Source organism: Kogia breviceps, chromosome X (genome assembly GCF_026419965.1).
Source record: "Kogia breviceps isolate mKogBre1 chromosome X, mKogBre1 haplotype 1, whole genome shotgun sequence".
Taxonomy (NCBI): Eukaryota; Metazoa; Chordata; class Mammalia; order Artiodactyla; family Physeteridae; genus Kogia; species Kogia breviceps.
Genome location: NC_081330.1, coordinates 106795578 through 106816663, shown reverse-complemented (window position 1 = coordinate 106816663; position 21086 = coordinate 106795578). Strand labels below are relative to the sequence as shown.

Here is a 21086-nt window from a genome sequence, read left to right as displayed (position 1 = left end):
AAATCCATGATAAGGAAATGGAAAGGTTCACAGGACAGAAAGGAAAATCAAAGAATCAGGCTTGGAACAATCAGGACTCCAGAGGGTCCCCACAGCAAGGGTAGCTTCTTGGTCTTGACCAGGCATTCTCATGAGAATGAATGAAGTCCAACCATATCTCTTATCTCAAGTTTAAAAGTCTCAAGAAAGAATATGATTGGCCAAGCTTAGGACCTATGCTTAGGACCACTGAGATGGTGGGAGATAGGCTCTGGCAGAACAACTTCGAGAACCCTCTTGGGCAGAATACTTGATTTATTGTCCCTTGAAGACTGCTCAGGTAATCAAGAGGGCCTGGCGGTACTACCACTGAGGAGAACAGTTCCTATATACTCTTCAAAATGTCTAAGTCCACCACACACTCTTTAAGTGACTTTAAAACCTCCTTTTATTTTTAATCATACCCCTTCTCCTAATGCATGGAGTTGAAAGTTGACTCAAATAACAAGTCTATTTGGAGTTACTTTTTTGTTACCATGACTTTCAGTGTGTTTGACGAGCATGGCTGAAGTCTATTTTTCTGTTATCTCAAGTAACAAAGAATATTTAAAGAGAGGGTAAGAAGGACCCTTGAATTTTTATTGCAACTTTTTATGACTCTATCTTCTAAAGCAAGAGTTAACAAACTTTTTCTGTAAAGAGCTACATAGCTAACCCTTTGGCCTTTGTGGGCCAGGCAGTCTCCATGGAAACTACTTATCTCCCCCTTTGTAGCCAGAAAGCAGCCACAGACAGTAAATAAATGTGGTTGAGTCCCAGTAAAACTTATTTGCAAAAACAGGTGGCTGGCAGGATTTGGTCCCATAAAATTCCTCTTCTGAAGTATTTAATATTTATAGGGTCAATAATATTTACTGTACTATGTATTATATCAAATTCATTTAATTGCTTGACATCTGAGGGATGTCATAGGCGAGATACTTACTCCTAATAATGACCAGTTCAATGTTCCACATGGAGCCCTAGATTCTATGGTGGCATATTATTTTGTTTCAGGTTGAAGTTATAAACTAAAATTATTTATTGACAAATAAAAATAATAATGTGCCAATAAAATCTTAAGGGGAAATATGCCACCACACAGTCTGATATGCACTCATATCAGACTTAACTACTATTTTTCAGTTACCTATGTTCCTGAAACTTTCCTCCTTAAAAAAAATTACTGTCAATTATAGCTTCACAGAAGAGCAAGAATTAAAAAAAATTCTTAACTATGATGTTTGCAAACAATCCTGGTCTCTGGCTTGTACCTATAATTTGGTTATCTAGCAAGAAGATTTACCATTCTTATGACTAAATAGTTGCTATTCAGCTTGATGAATAGTTCATCCTGAACCAACTCATCTATGAACAGGCCTCTTGTACTATAATTTGTCAACTTTATCATCGTTCTAAATGTAAAATTCATGTCAGAACATTTTCTCACTGTCTTTGTATGACTTGTTCATAGCTAGCTCTTTCCTTATGCTGCTTTTCACAATATTGCTCTTTTCTGTTTCCCGAAATCTCTTTCTCCCAATTGAGTTTGGAAATCCCAGAGGTGTAATTGAGGAGTGGTAAGAAAGACTAAAGGGACACAAATAACTGCTGTAGAAAGAAGACCCATTTTCCTAGGCTGGCTCCAGGGCTTTCTAGTGTGTTTACATATGTTTCTGTGTGTTTCCATGTGTTTCTACCTTGGTCTTCATATGCTGAACACATGCAGCTGTGAGCTTATTAAGGGAAAGGTGGCTCTTTGCCAAGTCTGTATCCCTAGTAGCAAGCAAAATGCCTGCCTTGCACACACTAGGCTTACAGTAAATATTTGTTGAATGGATTTTGATATTTATGATACACTTAAAGGGTCAGAGAATGAAGCCATCATATTGCTAAAAACTTTCAGCAAATATGAGTTTCAAGTGTTCTGTACAAAGAAGAGGAGAGGGCAGCTCCTTGGAAGGAAGAATTTCTTGGATATGAGATGGGGTAAAAATGGAAGAAAGGACAAGCTTAGGTATCATTTGCCTTAGGGAATAATATGATGAAAATATAATCCTTTCATTTATCCAATTATTCATCATAGTGAGTGTTATATATTTTATGTACAAAGAGATTGTTCTATGTACTGAAGACATATTAGTGACCAAGAAAGATAAGGTCCCTGAAAGATTTTACATTCCAGTGGGAAAGATAAAAAATAAACATGCAAACATATATTAAAATTTCAGCAATTGACAATGTTATAAAGAAAGCAAAGCAGGGTAATTTGGAGAGAAATTAATCCTCTCTCCCTGTGTGTGTGTGATCTTTTTAAAATAGGAGAATTTACAAAAAGCATATCTGAGAAGATAACACCAGAACATGGACATATTTAAGTAAAGAGAAGTGTACAAAAGTCCTGAGAGGGAGGGGATTAGGACATAGGGGATAAAGACTAAGGATAGGGTAGAACCCTCTAGCAAAGAGAAAAGCAAGTTTAATGGTAGGAACTAGCACTAGAAGGAATAGTAAGATCAGAGTGGCTGGAACATCCTCTTAGCAAAGTATTGTACTTCATAAAAATTACTTATATTAACATTAATCTTATTTTTCATTAAATAATGTCTGCTTCACATTGTTTCCATGTTTATGTGAGCAGGGTTTTTTTCCAATTTGGAATTTGCATTTAGCATGCTTCACTTTTTTATGTTTTTGGTAGATTCTTACTCTCCTAATAATTTCTTACTCTAAGAATGGGTATCCCTTAGGGATGGTATGTTTTCTCATGCATTTTAAGCAGTTCTTTAAAGTTGTGGCTATTACAGTAAGTTATAGTTTTGGTTATTGCTTCTTTTCCATTATGTAGAGCAATTTTTCATCTTCTTAAACATATCATGCTAGACAACAGAACTTAAAGAACTAGCCACTGAGATTATCCAATTATTTTAATATACTTATCTTATGAAAGACACATTTGACAGGCAACAATTTAGAGCCCCTCTCTGAATTTCTGCACCCTGCCACACTCCCAATAAATCTGTTATTACTACTTCTGAAAAAAAGCATAGGAGCCAAGAAGTTATAGAGGAGTTTCTAAGCAGCAATAAAAAGCTAATGATATTTATGTAAGAATGAAGTACCCAACTGTTTAACTGTATTAAGAGACTGACTTCTTATGTCATTACCAGCTAATAACATTGGAAAGCTTACTTTAAGATGTATTCCCATACTTACACATCACTGTAACCCTAAAGTAAGCGACTAGAGACAAATTCTCTTTGCAGTAAATTTTCATGTTGATTCTCTTATGTTAGTGTATATCCTCTAGCTACAGAAACCAGAGCAGCTTTATGACCACCAAACAAAATCTTATGAAATTTTATTACTGCTGGGGAAATATAAAGGGCCAGCAGTAGTATGAATTATTCTTAACACTGGGGTCCCAATGAAGGGCAACAGATGGCAGAAATTTTTACTCAAATGATTTTTCTATCAAAGTTTCTATCAGCATTTCAGTCCCAGCAGTGTGGCCGTTAAGAAGCCTTCAAACTCACCAGCCAGCTGGTAAAATCAGCAGTGTAAAAACTGACTACACAGAAAACATACTTGTATGCAATTTGGTCTTTTACACCATATGCCTTTTCTAGATAGCCTTTGATTTACTCCAAATTAATTCAAAGTCAGTTATCTCCTACAGAATCCTTTGGGGGGAGTAGATTACCAATTAGGTATTAAAGTACATCCAAATAAAAATACAAACACTCACTATAGCAGACAGTGTCAGTGATCTATGCACGTCCATTCAGCACTCTTTGTTTCTGAGCAAGCCAATGGATTTTCAATGATGGGATCTACCACTTGAGGCTTTCTAGGCTGTAAGCTCAGAAATCAAGGTGAGAATAATTAGAAAGTCTGGGTATTTCCAGTAAGAGGAAGACAGCTTTTTTATGGACTCACTTTGTCTCAAGCTTTTGGGTAGGAGTTACCCAGCTCCAATGTGTTCTTGGAAACTAAACTTGTAAGAATTGGGTCCTTTACAAAGTGCTCTAGAATTTTCTTCCATCACAAATAGCCAAGGTGAGGCAGAGCTGAAGAGCAGCTAAAATTGTCTTTGACTCTCTCAGATGCTTCTTTCTTTGTCTTCTCTCCCTCAACTGCAAGAAACTAGTGCCTTTTTTCCTTGATTTATTTCCTCATCTGAGAGATCACAGAAATGTTCTCATGTTACAATTATACAGTTTCTATGTAATTTTCTATTCTCCATGCAAATTTCCAATTTGAGAAAAGAAAAAGCATATTTTGCTTAACTAGAACATGAATTTAAACTATTTTTTGAGATGTGATGATGAACATAAACATTATGATATGACATACTTAATCCATGCTGTCTTAAGTACCCACAATCACAATGAATTAAAATGTATCATTATGTTACAACGTAAACAGTTTTTAATTGAATTTATTTACAGCAATACACAAAAATATATTGTACTTCTACCATACAATGGAGTAAAACACAGTAACATTGAAAGATATGCCGGAAGACTAACTTTAAGGTGATATTTTGCCTAAAAACAGCAGTTAACTAATGTCACAATAACACATTGCTGTTTCACTCCCTATATTTGCTTACCACTCACTGATTTAAAGCCTGAAAAAGTTTCATCTAAATAATCCTACTTCTGTTTACTTCTTTAGTTTAATTTCAAATGAAATTTCTTAAGATTTCAAGGTCTCATGCTTGCCCAAGGCAATGTTCTTTAGAAGGTGCTGTTAATTTTTAATACAGTTCACTAAGTAGCACTGTCCCATAAAATAAACAGGTTCAATTTCCATTAATAGCAAGGTTATTCTACGCTTTTAAATATTCAATCTAATTTTTATTTTTATTGTTTCTACTGTCAACTTCAAGAATTTTCAACTCCATTAAAATAACAGCCCGTGCTTTAAAAATTATTTCTTCCTACTGTAGAAGAACATGTAGAGCTAAATGTTAGGACATGTTATGATTTCCACTTCTCTGTTTTCACTCAAGGTACTTGTTGGCACACCAATTCACTCTGTCACTAAATGAGTTAACATTATTTTCATAACTTTCCTTCATGGTACTCAGCTTTCCCTTTGAAAACTCCCATTAACATTTATTCTTGTTAGTTCTAAAAAGAGGCAGATGTGTCAGCTTTCTGAGGAAGATTTGTTTGGTTGAACTGGAATGTTCCTCACGTTCCAATCCAAGAGTTATATACTTTGAGAAAACATCATAAGTCATAAAAGTAAGCATTATTGAAAATGCCTGGTTATTCAATCTGTATTTCAGATGTTTGCGGACAGCAATTCAGTAAACGCACTTTTGTTCTTATAGATACAGGCTAATCACTTAGGAAGTGTGATTAGCTATAAGATCTCACATTTAATGAGCATTTTGTGGACAAAGCAATTCTAACTTTAGGCACATCTCATTTTTACTATTCAAGAGAAGAGAAAACAGAGATATAGAGATTTAAGACACTTCACAAGATTCTGCAGCTATTAAAGGAGCTAAAGGTGCTGGGATTTGAACCCACACTTTCTGAATGTGGCTTCCAACATTTTAGCCAATTTTCTAAACTTCTACTAGAGACCAATGTGGCATGTCAATATTTCTGTGGGTGATAAAATTTTCCATATGTATTCAATTACTGCTTGTTGAATGAATATTTAAGAGACACAAAAATAATTGAATGAACTGATTAACAGACCAATTTTAGTGGCATGTAACATGACTGGTATTTTCTCATGTTAAAAATGTGATATTTTTAAAAGGTTCCCCGTGGTGGCATGACATATTTTTGGAATATCTTGAAAAATATTAATTAATATGTTTAATTTTATCATTCCTTTGTGATGGCTGAGTTGCATTCACTCAACAGCTGAGTTGCATGGAACCAGACGATCTTTTTGGCATTGGCAGCAACTTTATTTTGAATAGTAACACAAAGTGTCAGTAGGACAATGATTTGTCTTTTTTAAAGTTAAAAAGATAAATAAAATGCAGTTTGATAGAAGTCTATATAGATAAACTTACAACATGTACCTGTTTATTATTTTATTTCATATCTAGACATGATTTCTTTGCTGAAAATTATTCTTATGAGGCTTTAAACTCCAGTGTACCCCTGTAAATATTTGTTTAGTACATGGGCTGCTTGGTTGATTTTCCTTAAAGTAACCATTACTGGTTCATGGCAACAAATCTGTCTGCTGCTAACAGGCAGCATCTACATTCTGTTTCCTAAAATAATTTCTCATCAAAAATTTAAACTCTCTTATTCATTATTAGTCAGTTAACAATGATAATGACCAAGACAGTTGAAATTACCACAGTTTCCTTTTGTCTTATCAATGGAGGGGACTTATAGTACCTTCCTGGACCCTTTTCTGAGACATACCACAACGGAAAGATAACTCCAGATGTCTTATGTTTACGTGTGTCTACGCAGGTATGCACATGTGTATGTGCATGATTCTGGACCTTCCTAATCACCAGGGGGGAAAAAATGTAACTGTTTAGAATATTTGTGATATCATTCACAGTTCCATAGCTAGAAAAACTTTTCCCTGGACATCTAGAATTCCCTTTTTTATTTCACTGAGTAAAAAACAGGCTAAATAAAATAGTCTTTTAAGAAATTCTCCAATTAACGGAAAAAAAGTTTTGATAAAATGTTCATCAATTAAAACTAAACCCCAGTGCCAAGAAGTGGAGACCTTTAGTCATTCTCACGGCAATTAAAATTATCATATAGTTTTAAGATTGTATAGAAGTAAACATACTAAAATATCAAATGACATAAAAATTGTTTGTTTTGGACTTCTGCTTCTGTCCAAGTTGGAGTAACGGGGACCAAATTTAACTTATTGGTTAAATTTTTTTTTAAATGAACAAAACGTATGAAACAATGTTTTTTAAGACATTATACACTGGGTAATTTTTAAAAAGTGATCTCTAAGAAATTAGAAACAAATGAGGTGAGCCCTACCGTTGCCCCAGCTTACTATCTGGGCAGAGTTCTAAGCTATGACAAAGGATGAAGGCATTCTCACAAAGCCACAGAGTCTCCTTGAGTTGAGGAGATGGAGCTGGGAATCCAAGGAGACAAAAGTGGCTAGAGTCACAGGGCAGAGCAGCAGAGAGGAGACAGCTACACAGAGAATAAACACTGGAGGTGTGCAGAGAACGCCCTTCCAGTCTTCAGCTCAGTCCTAATCAGTTCCCATATGAGAAGAAACTACCACTGTCTAGGGAAAGAACTACACAAAATGATTAAAGGGAACAATCACCAGAGTTCACGTATGGCTGGGAGTAGTATCTATTCCTGCCAGCCACAGTGGAAAACATCATTCATAGAGCATCAGAGTGAATACTGAGATGGGTTTTGCTTCAGTACTGGGGAAAAATTAGCCCTAGACTTAGGTTGTTCTGCTCAAAACTCAAAAAGTATAAGAGGAAGACACTCAAAAGATCAAACTGTTTCCAAGCAAACTAACTGTGTTCTAGCACAAAGGTCATTAATATTTATCTGCACAAATATATCAAGCACTCAACAAGTTAAAATTCACATCTGGCACCCAATAAAAAATTACCAGTCATCCAAAGAGGCAGGAGAATAACACCCATAACAAGGAGAAAAAAATAATTGAAATTGACCCAAAATAGACACAGATGATAGAACTGGTAGACAAGTACATTATAACTGTTATTATAGCTGTATTCCATATTTTCAAGAAGGTAAAGATTGACATGTTGAGTAGAGACATGAAAGATGTTAAAATTCTCAAGTCACACTTCAGCAATGTACTGAATCACACAAAACAACGTCTGAGGTTAAAATTATACACTAGATGAGATTAACCACAGATTAGATATGGTAAAAGGTCAGATTAGTCCATCTGACAATAGAAATTATGTAAAATGAATTACAGTGAAACAAAGACTGAAAATAAAAAGAACAAAACATCAGTGAGTGGCCTAATATATGTTATCAGAGGCCCTGAAAAGGGGAACGGGGCAGAAAAATATTATTTTTAAATAACACCTTTAAAATTTCTGAATTGGATGAAACCTAAGGACACACAGATCCAAGAAGCTTAACAGACCTCAAGAAGAAGAAACACAAAGAAAACTATACCAAGGAACATCATAAACCAATTGCTCAATTCCCAAAAGCACTCCTTAATAAACCTTCTGTATCCATTTCTGAGTGAGATGCCAACCTGAAATATATACCAATATCCATATCAAGACAATCACCCTCCGTGGAGTAGAACGTATATATATATTTACCTACAATATACTTCTACATTGCTTTATTTTTTCATAATGAGTATATATTATTTTTACAACAAAAACAGATTAATATATGTAACTACCTTGTGATGGATATCTTTGAAAATGGCGAGAGGTTTATAAATCTCCCCAAGAATACCTTATATCTCTTATAATTCTGCCTTTAAGTCAGAAACCTAGTGATGCTGCATTAGCTCAGAATTCACTTTAGTGCTGTTACAAAATGTATTTTCTATATGATGGCAGATTGGAAATCCACAAAATTCCTGTACCTGCAATGCCGATGCTGATGTGTATAAAAATTTGATTGATATACACATAATTACACAAGATTTCAAAATTATTCATTTTCTATGGTTACATAGCTTACACACACATAGGTGTTTAAATGCTAACTTTCTCAATATCAAAAGGCCTATTTGCTATGCAAAAAATATTTGAGAATGGAGAACTGTAAGGTTGAAAATGATATTGCTTTTATGAATCCAGCATTTTGAAATGTCTGGACTATTTAATACATTACCCTTTTCTTTGCTTTCATCTGTCTTAATCAGTGTTTTCCGGCATTCAAAACCTGGCCATAGTTCAAATCTACTTGACTGAAAATTGCTACCTGAACAACTTTAACTAAAAAATGTTGCAAAAATACTTAAGATTTGCTGTAATAAACGCACTATTTCTTATACCTAAGCCATCTACTTTATAACATAAATTATAACCTCTCAATCCACTTTATCTGCATAATCAAAAGACACAGCAAGTTGAAATTAAACTGTACGCTGATTATAATCCATATGTTGCATTTCCATTAACAAAAACCATAAAACAGTCAATAAGTACTGCCGATGAACTCTGCATTGTTTTGGCCTCTGGACTATCTCAGAAGGCATTTTGTCAATAGAATATATAGAATATTGCTACATCATCACAAATTGTCTTTAGGGAAACAGAACTGTAATTTCATCATGATGGATATTTCTAGCAACTACATGATTGCTAAGTATACCACAAGTTCTCCTCCTGGACAAAATCCAACATAAGGCAAAAACACATACTGCCGCAAAGCCACAGGACACCCTGCTGTAAGATGCTTCCCTGTATCAAAGATTCAAGTACACTTTGCAGTTCATCAGGTAAACCAGTTACATCTAGACTCCCATCCTGACACAAAATGTCCACTGCATAGTCTTGCAAAATGATCATCATGACAAATTCTAGTAGGTGCAGTGCTGACAACAAAAGTCAAAAATTATAAATTTCCATCATCCTTCACAACCTGAACTTAAGAAGTTAACTAGTCGTGATGTTGTGGGTGAAGATAAAAACAATTTTAAAAAAAGAGATCTCAAAAACTTACCTTAAGATACCATTTGTATTTGGCATGTTTCCAACTCTCAGGAACTTGTGTCTTTTTGAGAAAGTGTTCAGCTTCTGTTAGCCATTGATTAAATATCTTCATATCATAATGAAACCGCCGCCATTTTTCAACAGATCTGTCAAATTGCCTAGAATTAAAAAATATGGATCAAGAAAAATAAATGGATTATATGGACCTAGCATATATTTTATTACATTAACAAGGATATTATTTTGAAAGTTTCTCACACTTGTAAATTTCAATTAACATAAATAATTAGTATAGAATACAGGATGAATTAAAATAAAAGCTTGTAATTTTCCCTTTAAAACTGAATACATTTTGTGATTGAAACAAAGACGGAAACAGCTATCATGGAGTATTAGGGTTTTCTTCCCTATGAGAATATTTAATTTTTAATAAAATTTCAGGAATTAAAAAAATATATTAACATCTAAGAAATTAAGTATTTTGAAGCTAGATACTAAAATTCTAAATATTTTTTGGATCAAAATAAAATTATCTCATTAAACTCTATCAATTTCAGTCAAATCTTGACCTAAAAGCGTCTATTCATTAAGATCCTCAAGCATTCAGGATGATAGATGTAACTTATACGTAGGCTTACATGTAAAAAATCTACCAACTAACTGATATAGTAGTCTAAAACAGATGATGAGTGTTGTCTTCCTTTATCCTTCCTGTTTCATTGTAACCACTAACATTTAAAATTGGAATGCTGAAGGAATTTAGTGCAAGGTAATATGTTAACATCTCATTTGAAAAGAATATTAAGAAGGAAGCATTTGGTCATGTTCTGGTCACAGAAGAGACTGAGGCAGAAATTTCATGAGTCAAGGCTTTATGTTTACCCTAAGACAGTTGCACATAACAATCACTTGTGGCATTAAAAAAAAACAGCAATAAAACACTGATTTCGGGTCCCCAATCTAGACCAATTAAATCAGTATCTTTGGAGGTGAGATCCTTACACTGGTATTTTTTAATTAAAGCACCCAGATGATTCTAATGTACAGTCAAGGTGAAAAATACTGTATATTGTTAAGTTTTAAAGTTTTATGGGGTTCCTGATCTACTGGGTCTCCCAAAGCCCATCCAAACAGGCATTCGCCAGCACGAAAAAAAAAGCCATCCTGAAGATTCCTGGCTGTAGAGCTGCCTCACAATACAGCAGTCTGTCAAACTTCTCTGAGTTCTACTCTTTTTTTTTTTTTTTTTTTTTTTTTTTTTTTTTTTTGCGGTATGCGGGCCTCTCACTGTTGTGGCCTCTCCCGTTGCGGAGCACAGGCTCCTAAGTTCTACTCTTAAGATGCAATGAATTTGAATATCTTGAGGATCTTCTCAGATCTCTACCTCCATTTAGGAATTTTAAATAATTTTAGAACCCAAATGATGCCACAATTCCCTACTGTTTTAGTGGGAATGGAATGGAATTCACGTTTATTAAACATTTACTATGAACGAGGCCCTGGGCTCTGTGCTTTCATGTATCCCATTCCACTGACTCCTACAATACCCCCTGCAACATAACAGTTATTACTTCCATTTTCCACTGGAGAAAACTGAGATGCTGAGTAAGTTACCAAAAGATAGATAAAATGGAAGAGAGGGAATTCTAACTCAGATCTCTCTGGTTTCAGTGGTGTCTTTTACCACCTTACATTAAATTTGCTGGGATTTCCTTTTTACAAGATGAATTTTCACCAAGTTAAACAATTCAACGTGATAGTTGTAGGCCTCTTTTTCCTATTTTTTCTTCTTTATTTTCTTCCAATATTTAATTATATATCTACATGTACATTGCATTCTATCAGATATTGCATTTAATGATTAACTGTATTTTCACCTTAAAAATATCTGAAACAGACAGTATTTTGGTAGCATAAAAAAAGGCAGCAAATGATAGCCAAAAGAGGCAGTCTCTATAACTAGCTTATAAAAAAGAATTCTGCCTGTAATAAATAATGTCATTCAAGAGTTGATCAAATATGATATATCCACGAGCCACAAAATTATCTTGGAAATATTTGCATATTTAATAATAATTTTTGTTTTCATATGTTTTCAGTGCTAATACACGAAACATGACTTAAGAATACATCATAAGAATTTATTCCCTTTAAAAAAGAATTGTACGGGGGCTTCCCTGGTGGCGCAGTGGTTGAGAATCCGCCTGCCGATGCAGGGGATACGGGTTCGTGCCCCGGTTCGGGAGGATCCCACATGCCGCGGAGCGGCTGGGCCCGTGAGCCATGGCCGCTGAGCGTGCGCGTCCGGAGCCTGTGCCCCGCAATGGGAGAGGCCACAACAGTGAGAGGCCCGCGTACCACAAAAAAAAAAAAAAAAAAAAAAAAAAAAAGAATTGTACGTTTTATATGTCTTACAGGCACTTGAATCACTGGAGTCAAAGAGTTGTTAAATGAGAATCTAAAACACAATGAATCATAGTTGGCATTGTTCCATCTTACTGAGACTGTAGTTGATTTTAGTTTTCATTATATGTATTTTTATGTTGTCAAGTTTTTCTGCAATGTGCATTTCATACTTTGAATATTCAGAAAAATACAGTTATTAAAATTTGTTTATTTATTTATTTTAAATTGAACTATAGTTGATTTACAATATTATATTAGTTTCAGGTGTACAACCCAGTGATTCAATATTTTTGTAGACTATACTCCATTCAAAGTTATGGCTGTATTTTAAATAATGGCCATATTCCCTGTACTGTACAATATATCCTTGTTGCTTATTTATTTTATACCTAGTAGTGTCTCTTAATCCCATACTCTTATTTTGCCCCTCCCTTTTCCTTTCCCCACTGGTAACCACCAGTTTATTCTCTGAATCTGTGATTCTCTTTCTGTTTCATTATATACATTCTTCTATTTTTTTTTGATTCCACATATAAGAGATAACAGAGTGATAACATAGATAACATCTTTCTCTGTCTGACTTATTTCACTAAGCATAATACTTTTTAAAAGGCAGTCTCACACACAAACAACTAACATCTCCAACGATCCTCCTGCCACCATAGTTTGGGAAACAGGCAGAGGCTAACCAGACCACAGAGGAGTTGTCATTTGGTCATAATTTACCATCCCACCTTTGTAGCAGTCATCAGTCCCCTTCTTACTTTCCTTTTTTCCCAACCCAATCACCAGATTTACCCTCTTGCCAACCCTTTTAGCTACTGGGAGGTGACTGTTTCTCCAACATCTGTGCTATAAAAACTCTTCATTCCAGTCTGCTGCAGATGTGTCCCTCTACCACTCACTGTACTGGCAATTAGCATCTTCCACCAGATTCCACAAAGCCTCCTCCCATCCAATCCCTCTTCTTCTTCACAGTTTATCTATCCTCTAAATTCTCCAGGAGAAGAAAACCATCAGCACCCATACAATTGATCATGGTACCCCTTAGTTCTGCAAGACAAAGTTGGAGATAGTAAGAGAAGGGAAACAATCTGAGAGCTCAGGCTTCTCTACTTACATCTGTGTTCCAGGCCCACCAAAACGAGACAGGATGGAGTTACCAGCCAGAAAGGACTCTCTGCAGTCCCCCCATGCCCTGCTACTGTCTCAGGATTTTGTGACTTTGCACATTAGTCCAATATTCCTGAAATGTCCTCCTTCCCTTTGCTCCCTTTTCCCCAGCTCCTGCAATCTGAACCTTTTCATACTTAAAGACTTGATCTGAACTACTTATACTGTCACTTTATAAATATCTAAATATAGAATATTCACTAGAGTCTGCAACTGCTAAAACTTCGAAAACTGTAAAGCTGATTTAATTTTATTATTAAAATTAATGTTAAAATAAGTAACTATTCAAACAAAATATTAAATAAAAGCATGCACTTTACATGTGATGACATTTAATGTGAGTAATATTTTAAATTCCATTTCAAGCGTCACATAAAAATCTTAAATATACTTTCCAGCATTTTAATACACATTGTTAACAGCCAAGTCTAAATCTATTCTTGAATTTACTATGTAACATTTCATTTTTTATCATGACTACTTATAAACTTAAACTCTTTCCCACCAAGGAACATTCCAAATGAACAGATATAAATTTTGCTAGTTTTGCAATGTTACATTTATAAATTTAATCTCTAATCACTCATTACGCTCCCTAAATTCCTCTCATTCCACTAACTGGATGGTCCATGACTGAGGAAAAAGGCAGCAACAACCAGAAACACATAGAAATGTTAAAAATAGCATTCAGGGAAAGAAATATTAGTTTTACCCTCTGTATTATTACAAGGGGAAAAAAAAAAGTTGCTGCTTTTTTTCCTGGCAGTAACAGGAAATGTAGACCCAACTAAATAAAAAACAAAAAAATGTCAGTATAAACATATGGATAATAAATCAAGTGATTTTAAAATTTTGCAAATATTAAAATCCTCATTCACTATGCAAGCAGTATTTAAAATTACACTGCTGCTTCATTTATGTGCAGCATAACTTATTTCCTGCTGTTCTAAATCAAGTTAGTCAGATTATTCTAGAGCATAAATTACATTTAGGGAATAATTTAGGTACTTTGGGACATACTTTAACACTTTCCGGCCATTAAGGTGATGCTCAATTCCATGAAGTAAATTTAAATAAATAACACCCTAGTAGCCTTCTGACATATCCATTGTGGCTTTATAATTAAGGTCTGCAAACACAGCACTGGGCTGCTGAGTATATCCTTCTACTTATTTCACCTTTGACTAGGTGAGTGGGAGGACTCTTGGCGAAAGTCTCATGGTCCAAACTATAGCAGCTGATAAATAAAAGTTAAATTAGTCATTTGCCTCAAATCATAGTACATAACTCACCTTCCCACACCCGCACTCCCCAAACCCTGTTTCCCCAGTAATCAAATTATTTAATAAAACCTAAGTATACTAGCAGTACTGAAGTATTTCCTACAGAACGTGGCTCACCCTGGGGAACTTTTCCATGGCTTCAACTTTCCTCACCCCTCTCGTACCCCTTTTAAATCTTACTCCTGAGATTTCTAGACAAAAGTCAGTTCTCTCATGACTAATTTATATACTGAGCCTAGATCCATGCATGTATAATTAGACTCCACTCCAGTTGGCTGTCTCACTGCAACCACTCATGGGACACAGGCTTATACCCGAACCCATGGCCTTGCCTCCTCACACAGGTAGAGCACAGTGGTCAGATTGCCTAGGGTGGAATCATGGCTCCACCATCTACTTTGTGGCCTTGGGCAAGTAAGTGACCTCTCTGAAAAATTATTATAAAAGTAGTATCTCCCTCCTAAGGCGAATTTTGAGGGTTACATATATGAATGTATTTAAATTGCTTAGAACAGTAATTGGTAGGGTTCAACAAATATTAGTAGTTTTTGTTATTATTATTCGGTCTATATTTGCTTAGGTTTTCAAATGCAAATCAAATCACCAGTATAGAATCCAAGCCATGTCATTGTCTCTCTGGTGGGGAATCAGATGTATAAGAAACAAGTTCATTTTCAGGATTTAAATTAATTAAATAGATGATGGAATTAGCTTGTTTACAGAAGCTGAATCACTACTCCAGCATAGAATCCATGGTTGACCATGCCTGGCTCTGACCACCCTATATATATATTTGTTTTTTAAACACCTTTTACTGTGAAATATAACTAAAAAACAGAAGAATCTATACAATACCATGTTACCATAACCCAAGAAAAAAAATTTTTTTTAAATCTCCAGCAGTCAGAAATCCCTTTTGAAACCCCTCACAATCATTACCCGCTCTTTCTTCCACAATATAACCTCCGTCCTAACTTTCATGGTAATCATTTCCTTAGAAGTTTGTAATTTAAATATGCATTTCTAACAGTAGCGTTTGGCTGTTGTATGTTTTTGAACTTCTTATATATGGAACCATATAATATGTATTTTTTGGTATGATGGTTCATTTGCTCAATACTATACATTTAAGATTAATCCATCTTTTTGCTTATACATTGCTGTATAATATTCCATTGTGTGATTTTTTCTTTTTTAACTGTTAATAAATATCTAGGTTGTTTCTAGTTTGGGGCTACTATGATGCTGCTATAGGCATTCCTGTACCTGTCTCCTGGAACGTGTACACAAGCATTTCTGTAGAGTATATACCTAGGAGTGAAACTGATGGGCCATCAGTCATGCATGCACATCTCTAATATTACCAATTAGTGCCAAATCACCTTTACCCCTAGTTGTAGTAGTGAATGAAAGTTTATACTCTTATTTACAATTTATAGTCCAAGTAGCAGTGTATGAGAATTCCAGTTGTTCCATATTCTGACCACCATGTGGTACTATCAGACTTTTAAATTTCAACTATTCTGGGTGGCATATAGTGATATCTTATTTTAGTTTTAATTTGCAAGTTCCTGACTACTAATGGGGCTGACAAAATCTTTCCATGTTTATTGGCCATTTGTATTTCTTATTTTGTGAAGCTGACAAAAGTCTTGGTGTTATTGTGAAACATAAAACACAGTTGTTATTTACTACAAAGTGATCATTCTATGAATACCACCCAGATCAAGACAGAACACATTGTCAGCAGCCCAGAAGCCCTCTTTGTGCCCCTCCTCACATTTCAAGAACTTCTCCCAGTTTTCTACCAGATAGTGTGTTCTTAAAAATTTACAGGAATTCTTCATGATTATGGATATACACATTATATTATTTATATGTGTGTTCCAAATATTTTATCCCACTCTGTGACTTTCACTTTCACTCTCTCAATGTCGTCTTTTGATGTACAGAAGTTATTAACAAACAATATGGTCCAGTTTATTATTTTATGATTAGTGCTTTATACATCTCTTTAAAAAATCTTCCATAACCCAATATTCATTTACAAATACGCCTTTACTGTTATAAAAGTTTTATTAATTTGCTTTTGCCCATTCATATCTATAATCCTCCAGTATTACATTTTTGTGTATAGTGTGAAATAGAATGTATATATATATTTTTCACAGCAAGACATTCTGTTTTTGTTTTTTTTTTTTTTTTTGCGGTATGCGGGCCTCTCACTGTTGTGGCCTCTCCCGTTGCGGAGCACAGGCTCCGGACGCGCAGGCCTAGCGGCCATGGCTCACGGGCTTAGTTGCTCCGCAGCATGTGGGATCTTCCCGGACCAGGGCACGAACCCGTGTCTCCTGCATCGGCAGGCAGATTCTCAACCACTGTGCCACCAGGGAAGCCCCAGCAAGACATTCTGTTTTAATTTTTAAGGCAAGGCATACAAACAGAACAAAATAATGCTGTACAGTGGAAAAATAAAAGTGTGTGCTGTGAAAAATAAGCCTCTGCCCCACTTCAGACACCCCCCAACTCTGCTAGTTATTCTCTCATTGTAACTAAAACTTTTATAATTTGAAATATTTTTAGAGCTGGGCAAAGAAATAAACAAGTACAGTGTTTTATAGTGAGCTTTCTCATTCAGTTTTACTGTTTTCAATATATCCATTGCTAGCATTTTTACAGGTCTGGATTGACATTTTATTTTGTAACACTCAGTTTATTTCATCTTTATTCCTCTCTAGGTTGTGAGTCTGATTCTCAGCCTTCACCAGTTTGGAGTGGTTCTTTGATTTTGTTTCTCACAGTGGTTATAATACTGGAGTTTAGGAACTCATTCTCAGGCCTCTATTCCCTCTCTCCACTGCTAAATTCTAAACATTTTGTTTCCCCTGTATCTCATAAGTTTTCATTTATTGCCACATGAACAAACAGAAAAGACAGACCATATCTGAACTCTGAACTGTATTACAGACTTACAGACATCAACACTTAATGTGACCCCTTTCCAATTACAGGGGACTCTTTTGCCATGTTTAAAGGAGACAGGGATATTTTTCCCTCAAAAAACAAAACAAAACAAAAAAACCTAGTTCACCTAGTTATTACAGGTGAACCTTTTGGGTTCGGATTTCCTGTCTGGACATTTCCCTATACAATCTCATTCACTCTTTTTTTTTTTTTTTTGCGTTACACGGGCCTCTGACTGCTGTGGCCTCTCCCGTTGCGGAACACAGGCTCCGGACGCGCAGGCTCAGCGGCCATGGCTCACGGGCCCAGCCGCTCCGCGGCACGTGGGATCCTCCCGGACCGGGGCACGAACCCGTGTCCCCCGCATCGCCAGGCGGGCTCTCAACCACTGCGCCGCCAGGGAAGCCCCTCATTCACTCTTAAAGGTTCAAGTAACATCTACAGCAGGGGGTGGCAAACTTTATCTATAAAGTGCTTGAAAAAAATATTTTACGCCTTGTTAGCCATGCAATCTTTGTAACAACTACTCAGCTTTGCCACTGTAGCTCAACATCAGCCATAGACTGAATAAAAGCAAATGGGTTTGGCTAGATCCCAATAAAACTCTATTTACAAAAACAGGTGTTGGGCCAGATTTGGCCCATGGGTTGTACTTTACCTACCCATCATATAAACTGATTACCACATAGCCTCAGGTTCTAGTCCCCACCTGAGCTCTATACCTAGCTGTTTTTTTTTTTTTTACTATGCTAACCAGAACATTCTATGTGAACCTCAAACATGACATGTTTACAATTCCTTATTTTCTCCTCTAAGTCTTATAATTTTAGTTAAGGATTTCCAAGCTCGAAATCTTGAGGTCATTCTTTACTCCTCCCTTTCTTTCTCACCATGCTTGCCTCTATATCTATCTCATCAATTCTAAACCAGAAATGAGTCTTCAATTTGGCTTCTTCCCTCCAGCCCCACTTTCATAGCCTTTCTTGAAATCCCCTAGTAACTTTTTCTCGCAATATCCTAACTAATTTCTCCCTATAGTCAGTTTCTGACCACTCTCTAACCTATGTCTACACCGCCATCCCTTCTTCCTCTTTGGTTCCAACATGAACGTTCACAGACATTCACATAGCCCACAATGTATATATTACACTTTGAAACACCGAATATCTCAAAAACTTCCAGAACAATCCACCCCCCCATTTTACTCTGGGCCTTTTGCTATATCTTAGAATGCCAGACCTCAGCAATGTCACTTTATTCTGTGAGGCCTGTCTCTCCTGAAATTAGTTACTTCCTCAGACAAACTCCCCTCACTGTGCAAAAACCTCTATTAACATACTACTTCATGTTCTAACTATGTATTTACAGAGCTGTCTTTCCCAGCAGACTATGAGCCTTTTAGAGAAAGGATTACACCTCATTCACCTTTGAATTCCTAGTACTAAGGAAAGTTCCTGGCACAGGATAAGTGTTTAATACATTTTTAAATGAATGAATGCATGAATAAAAGAGTTCATAAGTAATTTCCATTGGCTCCTTATATGTTCCAGTTAGGAGCCATGAAGGCTTAGGTATATCACTTTACCTCTTTGAATCCAGGTCTCTCATAAATAAAGCCAGGATAATATTGCCTACATTACACAGCATTTTGATGAGAATGAATGTATGCTGTAAGCTATAGATAGCTTACATTAACATAACATTTTAGTGTATTAATAACAATAACATTTTAGTGTATTGTTAATAAAAACCTTTAGTAATCTGCACATTTTATAACATTGACACAGAATTTAGAATTTAAAAATCTCTTAGCCTACATCAGAAATCATTTTCCAAATAGGTAAATATGTTTTCAGTGAACTGTAGAACTTAATAATAGAAAACAGAAAATAACTTTTAAATATAAATAATTTAGCTCGACACCATCCTAAAAAAATAATACACTTTATACAAACTTGCCAACATCTGATTTAAGGATGAGGACGAATGCTTACTTAAGAACTATGACTCTTTAATGGGAATGTTTCAAATAAAATAATATTGATAAAATTCACCTTACAACAAAGAACTCAATAGTGTTACCTTAAAAATAATGATAAAGTTAGATCAATGCTGGTGACATTATTTGTAAAAGCTCACAAACACTCTACACCTAAAAATATTTAAAGAAATCTTAAAAGTCTTTAGACTTCTAAAGTGTTGTTTTTCTTGAAATTTTGCTGGTCTCTAATTGGGCACACATATCTGGATAGAAACTAAAATCGGTACTGTAGTAGTTTCTTTTTCCTACAAGTAGGCAGATTTGTGGAAAAGGAGGTTAAAATAGAAAAGTCTCATGGAAAACCTTGAGTCATCTTAAATAAGGACTTTTTGAATTGTAAGTACACACAATATCACACATACCCACTCATATATATATATATATATATATATATTCACCAAAATCAAGAACTTGACCTAAGTGGATATTAGGAATTTGGGGGACCTTGATTAAGCATATTATTTTGGCTTAGGAAGAGATATCCTAAACATCCCTGAGATAAATTTAGAAGTACCCAAATAGGTAGGGGGTCCATATCTTTACCTACACTTGACATCTGATTACTTAATTAGCTAATTATAAAAATAAAAGGTAAAAATTATGGTTTTCTCAGGGTATATGCCCAGTAGTGGGATTGCTGGGTCGTCTGGTAGTTCTATTTTTAGTTTTTTAAGGAACCTCCATACTGTTCTTCATAGTGGTTGTATCAATTTATATTCCCACCAACGGTGCAAGAGGGTTCCCTTTTCTCCACACCCGCTCCAGCATTTATTATTTCTAGATTTTTGATGATGGCCATTCTGACTGGTGTGACGTGGTACCTCATTGTAGTTTTGATTTGCATTTCTCTAATGATTAGTGATACTGAGCATCCTTTCATGTGTTTGCTGGCAACCTGTATATCTTTGGTGACATGTCTATTTAGGTCTTCTGCCCATTTTTGGATTGGCTTGTTTGCTTTTTTGATATTGAGCTGCATGAGCTGCTTGTATATTTTGGAGATTAATCCTCTCTGTCAGTTTGCAAATATTTTCTCCCATTCCGAGGGCTGGTTATTTATGGTTTCCTTTGCTGTGCAAAAGCTTTTAAGGTTAATTAGGTCCCATTTGTTTATTTTTGTTTTTATCCCACTACGGGGCATATACCCTGAGAAAACCATAATTCAAAAGGAGTCATGCATCGCAATGTGCATTGCAGCACTGTTTACAACAGCCTGGACATGGAAGCAACCTAAGTGTCCATGGACAGATGAATGGATAAGTAAAATGTGGCATATACAATGGAACATCACTCAGCCATAAAAAGAAACAAAATTGAGTTATTTGTAGTGAGGTGGATGGACCCAGAGTCTGTCCTATAGAGTGAAGTAAGTCAGAAAGAGAAAAACAAATACCAAATGCTAACACACATATATGGAATCTAAGAAAAAAAAGGAAATGGTTCTGAAGAAGCTAGGGGCAGGACAGGAATAAAGACGCAGATGTAGAGAATGGACTTGAGGACACAGGGAGGGGGAAGGGTAAACTGGGATGAAGTGAGAGAGTGG

The 21086-nt window shown here is 35.5% G+C and overlaps 1 protein-coding gene across 17 annotated transcripts in view; it reads right to left on the bottom strand.

The window, feature by feature from the left end:
• The window catches only part of DMD (dystrophin), a 2551447-nt gene that overhangs the window by 1128902 nt on the left and 1401459 nt on the right, over positions 1–21086 (bottom strand). For all 17 annotated transcript variants that reach the window (XM_067023689.1, XM_067023685.1, XM_067023692.1 and 14 more), the window contains one exon: positions 9684–9831. In XM_067023689.1, coding sequence (XP_066879790.1) covers positions 9684–9831 — 148 coding nt within the window. The remainder of the gene's footprint in view (positions 1–9683; positions 9832–21086) is intronic.